At 61.1% G+C, this 6,000-nt stretch overlaps 1 protein-coding gene across 1 annotated transcript in view; it reads left to right on the top strand.

Moving 5' to 3' along the window:
• The window catches only part of CYSTM1 (cysteine rich transmembrane module containing 1), a 29,611-nt gene extending 25,609 nt beyond the window's left edge, over positions 1 to 4,002 (top strand). The window contains exon 3 of the mRNA XM_086621691.1: positions 3,565 to 4,002. Coding sequence (XP_086477817.1) covers positions 3,565 to 3,671 — 107 coding nt within the window. The 3' untranslated portion in view covers positions 3,672 to 4,002. The remainder of the gene's footprint in view (positions 1 to 3,564) is intronic.
• Positions 4,003 to 6,000: the final 1,998 nt, after the last annotated feature.

The following is a 6,000-nucleotide window of genomic DNA, read 5'->3' on the forward strand; positions in this document are numbered from 1 at the left end:
TTTCTGGGGCAGGGAAGGCTGTCGAGTTCCCCTGTGTTTCACTCAGTCTGAAGCTGCAAGGACTTTGCTCTGGAGCAAGTTCTGCGGTATCTGTTCTTGCTGGTGTTTTCCAGAGGTCAGAGTCACCCTGCTGCCTCCAAACCACCAGGAACCAATGCTTCTCTAAACACTCTCCCAGCCCCCTTCTGCTGTGTGGATCTGGATGTCTCAGGGCACTGTTGGCCCTCCGTTTTGGGTATGGCAGTGCTCTGGCAGCAGCAATCCAGCTCTCCGTGAGTGTGAAGCAGGACAGTTTGAATGGCATCTGGCAGCTGGTTAGAAACCAGAGCTGCCTCAGGGCTCCAGCACAGGGAGCTGATTTGGGAGCTTCCTGAGCAGCCATGGGAAAAGCACCCTCAGGTGTTCACAGAGGGACGGCAGGAGCTGGTGAGCATCCTCTCCCAGCTGAAGAAGGTAGGCAGGAGAGCATGGCTGGTAGCCTGCTCTGGTGAGGAGCTCTTGGCCATCCCTGCTTGTTGGGTGTGTGTTGTGCCTTGCTGAACAACTGCATGTCATCATCTTATGCAGGACTCTCGGAGTGTTTGGTACTCTGCCTTGGGACAGATTCCCCCTTTGGATGGGGTGGGTCTTGGTCCACCCTTTCAAAGGGGTGAAATAGGTGCTCTTGGATCACAGGAGGAGCCCAGGGTGCTGGGCTCACAAGTCACTGACCTCGTTCTGCTCTCCTTGCTGGTGTGGCAGGCTGCTGGCCCTGGGCACAGCCCTCTGCTGGCCACAGGCTATGGGGAGGAGGCCGGGCAGCCGCCCCCACCACTGTAGGGCCCTGGTCTGTGCTTGGGAGCCAATTTTCTATCAGGTCCTGGTCTCCTCCTGCCTGGAGGGTGCTGGCTTGGACCCTGCAGGGGTGGGCAGGGCCAGCAGCTCCGGGGAGAGGAGAGCATGTGGCACTTCTCCTGCAGCACAGCCTGTTGCAGCACTGCAGCACGCTGCTGCCTCTCCCTGGGGCTGTCTGGAGGAGAGATGTGCTTCCACCCTGGCACTCCTGGAGCAAGGGCACTGCATGCGCTTGGGGCTTCCTTCTGTGCGTTCAGGCAGCCGGCACTGCGCAGTAAATCCCAACAGCCCACTGGGAGCCTCTGGGCAGCCCTCGAAGGGCAGACTCTAAATGGTTTCTGTCCGTGAGGCAATACCCTGACTGTCTGGGGCTGTGATCCAGGCACCTGCCCTTGGACAGGTGAGGTGTCTGAGGATTGCCACCTCCTAGCCTGGTAAAAGCTGGCTGTGCCTCGGGCGCTGAGCGGGCAGAGCTGGAAGTCTCCTGGCATGCAAAATGGACACAGAGCTGGAGCAAGGACTGACCCTGCCCTGACTTCCTAAGGGAGGAGGCAGGTATGTGCGTGATGGGGGGCTGGCACAGTGTCAGGGAACAGCTGACTTAGTGGTGCCAGTCTGAGCAGAGAGCAAGCAGACAAACTGCAAATGCACTTGGAGCTACAGAAGCTGGCATCTCCTGGAAAACCCTGCCCTGCGTGCCTATCCAACCTCTCCTGCCTGGGGCCCAACCAGGCCTGGCAGCAGGCAGGTTCTTCTCATCTTCACTGTGCTAGAACTGTGGGTTTTCACTGTGCACAGAAGTGACCCAAGGGCAAGGAACCCACCTGCTTGTTTTCCGAGTCAGCTGCTGCTGATCCTGGAGCCCTCTGGACATGGGCACTGTCAGTGTTCCCTGACCTCAGCTGTGGGGCTGGGGGAGAGGGAGGTGCTGAAGGCGATGCATCCCAGCTCTGCCATGGTCTCCTCTGCTTGCTCTGCTCACAGTTACCACATGGCTTTATAATTGGGTAGGTGGGTCAGCCAGAGCTGATACCAGCTGTTTCTGTGGGCCCTGTTGCCTGGGAAGGGCGAGCTCTTCCTACATGGAGAAGTGCTGGCTGGTGCAAAGCACCCTCTGCCCTGTGCCCAAAATGCAGAGTGAGCTTTCTCCAGCCTTGAGAGGCAAGAGAGACGCTGCTCTGCCATTGACCTCGGCTCTTTCTGGGCATGTCTGTACCACCTCCTCATTCCTGTGCAGTAGCTGAATCTCACCTTCAGACCACCTCCTGCCCCTGGGACCCCACTGCTTTGTCCTGCTGTGGGTGGCAACAGACTTACCACAGGACCCTGCTGAGCCCATCAGCAAAGCTGATGGTGCCTCTGTGAGAACATGCTTAAGAAAGGGCAAAAAGTGCCAGAGAGAGAGGAGGGAACAGAAGACTGACCAACAACAGAAGGTTGGAGGAGGTGCTCTGGGTATTTGCTGCAACCTGTGGAGGACCATGGAGCAGGTGGATGTTTCCCAAAGGGCCTGTGGAGACAAGCCCTGCTGGAGCAGGTTCTCCTGGCAGGGACCCCACATCAGTGCTGGAGCTCCAGCCAGCCGGAAGCTCTATGGCAGTGCCTGGTCTAGGCCAGGGCAGCTGCTCCTGCTGGTCTCAGCACTGTTTGCTGCCTTCCCTCTCACCAGGTGCCCAACAATCCCTCTGGAGACGAATGTACATGGAATGTGGATTGCTTTAGGGTGGGCGCGGGGGTTCTGCCAAGGCTGCAGGGGACAACCCCAGCCCGTGGGTGTCGTGCTCCTGGTGGCACACATGGTCATACATCACCTTTCCTGGCAGAAGCAGCAGAGAGGAGAGGAGCTGCTGTGCCAGGGCTGCAACCCCTGTGCTGTCAGGGTGAGGAGGCGAGGTGGTGCTTTGGTGATGTCTTTGCTCCTTACTACCCACATCTCTTTTTCATTGCTGAGAAGTTAATTTGCTCCAAGTTGAGCCTGTCTTGCCCGCAATGGTAGTGGGTGAGCAATCTCCCTCTCTTCACGTGGCTCACGCGCTTTCCCATCCTCTTTTCCCATCCTGCCTTGCTGAGGAGGGCAGCGAGTGAGCGGCTGGGGGGGGAGTTTGGCTGTTGGCCACGTTTGCCCCACCACCCTCCCACCCTCCTCCCACGTGCTCCCTCCCCAGCACCCCAAGTGCCACAGGAGTGCAGGGTCCCCTCCTGGCTACCCCCATCCCAGAAAGGGCAGCTGTGCCTGGCCGGGGCGGGGGGGGCACTGGCTTCAGCTGGGGCACCTGTGGGTGCTCTGCTCCAGGGATCTCCCATGGGCTGGGGGGTGCCAGAGGACAGGAGGTGGCAGTGAGGCCTTCAGCACCAGCACTGCTGGGAGGGCAGCTCACTGGTAGCAGGTACCTTCCAGGCTGACCTGCGCTGGCTGCTTGTGTCCAGATCATGGCACTGTGCGGTTCCAGGAGCCTGGGCCCAGCTGTGGAAAGAAGTGCTTCCCCCGGGGACCCTTCCCATCCAAGGGGTGCTGCAGCGATGGGAGGGGGCAGCACGTCCTCACGGGGTGCTGCTGCAGCGATGAAATCGCAGTCCAGGGGGCTGCAGCACACAATGTCTCCAGCCAGCTTGGGCCACCCACGCTGGGTGCTGGCGTGCAGGGGGGCACCGCGGCTGTGCCGGGGCGGCAGGCGTGCTTGGGTGTTGCCACGCCGCTCTCCGACTGACCGAGCTCTCCTGTCCCCACAGTGTACGTCGTGGAGGAGCGGCGGCGGGATGACACGGGCGAGAGCGCCTGCCTGACGGCGTGCTGGACCGCGCTCTGCTGCTGCTGCCTGTGGGACATGCTGACCTGACGGCTGCTGCCTCCCGGCCCGCGCCCCGAGCGCTGCGCAGGCTCCCCGCTCCTGTCCCGACTCCTCCTGTCACTGTAATCAACACTGCTTGGCACAGCCACGAGCTCCCGTCTGCCCGTCCTAGCGCCTTGGCAGGGTGGGGGGTGCACTCCTTTGGTTTAGGGAAGAAAAGATTCCTTTTTAACGTTTCTAAGACTTTTGTTGTAACTTTGAAGAATGTGCTAATGGTCTGGTTCAGCCAAAGGCATTCTGATGAAATGTGTATTTATCAGTTAAAGTTTTCCTAGGCCTAGAAATGGAGACGTTCGCAATAATTAAAGCCAACAGTTGATTTTCTTTGCCAGGTGCCGGCTGTTTCCATAACTCTGTCCCCTAGAGGGTGTGCTTCCCGGCTGTTCCCAGCCTCCAGCAGGCACTGACCGCAGCAGCAATGATCGACTTGGCTTCCAGCAGCTTTGCTGCACCAGTTTGTGCCTCGACCCCCTCGCTGGGGCCTGGGCTGCGGGCGTCTGGCCCTGCTGGTCCCAGCACTGGGGGGTTCTCTGTGTGAGCTGTGAAATGAGCTGGGTGGGAGGGGGGCATGCCTGTGTGTGACACCCCCAGCCCCCTTGTCCTGCACGGGGCAGCTCAGGGGAGTTTTTGTCCCTGCTGGACATGCAGGTCCTGTTCTGAGACCAGCAGCTCCTGGGAGGGCAGGGAGCCGGGGGGAGCACACACTGTGCACACACCTCTTGGGGGGACGGAGCCTGCTCATCCATCATCCCCGTGCTGCAGAGTATGGGCTTGCAGGGGCTAAATTAATGGAAAAGAAAAACCAAACCCATGGATTAATTTAGTGCTGAGGATTTACGGGGGGGCTGTTTCAGGGCATGCCTGGCCAGAAGAGGGGTAAAAAGCTTTCAGGTGGAGAAACCTGCTGCTGGTCACCACAGAGGCTGATTCCCACCCATTGCCAGTTTGCTGCTCTTCTCAGGAGCAAAGCATGCTGGGGCACTGACCCACATGGGCTTTGTTGTGTGCTCCCTGAAGATCACCTCGTGCTCTGGTACCCCTTGGCAGCAGGGCATCAAAGGGTGCTGCAAGTGCCATCCCTTGGTTTGTGTCTGCTGCACCCAGCCTCCCTGAGCCCTGCCAGCAGGCACCGGGAGAGGGAAGGGGGCCCGAGCTGAGCTAAAGGAGGGTCGTGCTTGTCTGGTGCCCAAGGCTCTTCCTGTGCTGCAGCTCTGCTCCCGCATGGTCCTGGCTCCAGCAGCTGGGCCTGAGGGACAGTGCAGGGACAGGCCGTAGCTGCCGCGCTGCGGGGCTGGCTCAGGCGCCACACGGCACCTCACTGCGTTCCCCTGTGCCGCTTTTGTCTGGGATTTACCCCCGACCCAGTGCCTGCTGCCTCCGGCACAGCCTGGGCACGCTGTGCACCTCTGCATGGGGCTTAGAAACGCAGCGTGGGGCTCCACGAGGGAGCCTGGCCCCAGAAGCCTTTGTGCCCCTTGCTTAGGGGCCACCCCTCCCCTTGCCCCCACGGGCCGAAGCCCTTCGCTCAGTCTGGTGCTGGGCTCCCAGCAGCTCCCTGCCCTGGGAATGGTCCCTGTCACCTCCCTGGCAGCTCCCGGGGCTCAGAAGGGTGGTCCCTCAGTGGCAAGGTGACAGCGGCGTGTTCAGCAGCCTGGCAGGCCCCTCACCCCCTCCCTGCAGCCCCTCAGCCCAGCGTGGTGGGCAGCCCACCCCCGCCCGACCTCGGCTGCTCCCCAGACGTGGCCCTGCTGGGCACGAGGTGATGGGGCTGGGAGGAAGCAGGTGGCACAGGGCCAGCCCAGCGTGTGACAGCACCCACCTGGGAGAGAGCACGGAGTCAGCAGCGGGCCCTGCAAACTCCTGCCCAGCTCCAAGATCCCGCGGAGCAGCTGGCAGGAGGGGACACGTCCGTGGAAGCTCCATTTCCGAAAGGCGCCGAAGCCAGGAGCAGGGGCAGGAGGCGGCCATGCTGGTGCACTGCACGCTTGAAGCACGGGGTGGCACTGGCCTTCCACCAGCCGCTGCCGTGCTGGCGCTCTGCCAGGCCCTGCGTACCAAGAGGGAACCAGCACCCATCTCCGCTCCATTGGAATAACTGACCACCCATGGTGGGCCTGGAGGTGCCCGTGAGCCTCCTGCAGCACCCAGCAGTGGGGGGGGGACTTGCTGCAGGGTGGGGGCTTGCTGCAGGGTGGGGGCTGCAGCCACTTTAACATGAAGCACAACGACCCCAATCCCACCCCCCTCCTCCTTTCTCCATCAAATGCCCCCGGAGAACAGCCCCGAGACACAGAGGCAGCAGGCACAGGAAACGAGC

This window comes from Tauraco erythrolophus, chromosome 16, assembly GCF_009769465.1.
Source record: "Tauraco erythrolophus isolate bTauEry1 chromosome 16, bTauEry1.pri, whole genome shotgun sequence".
NCBI classification, from domain to species: Eukaryota; Metazoa; Chordata; class Aves; order Musophagiformes; family Musophagidae; genus Tauraco; species Tauraco erythrolophus.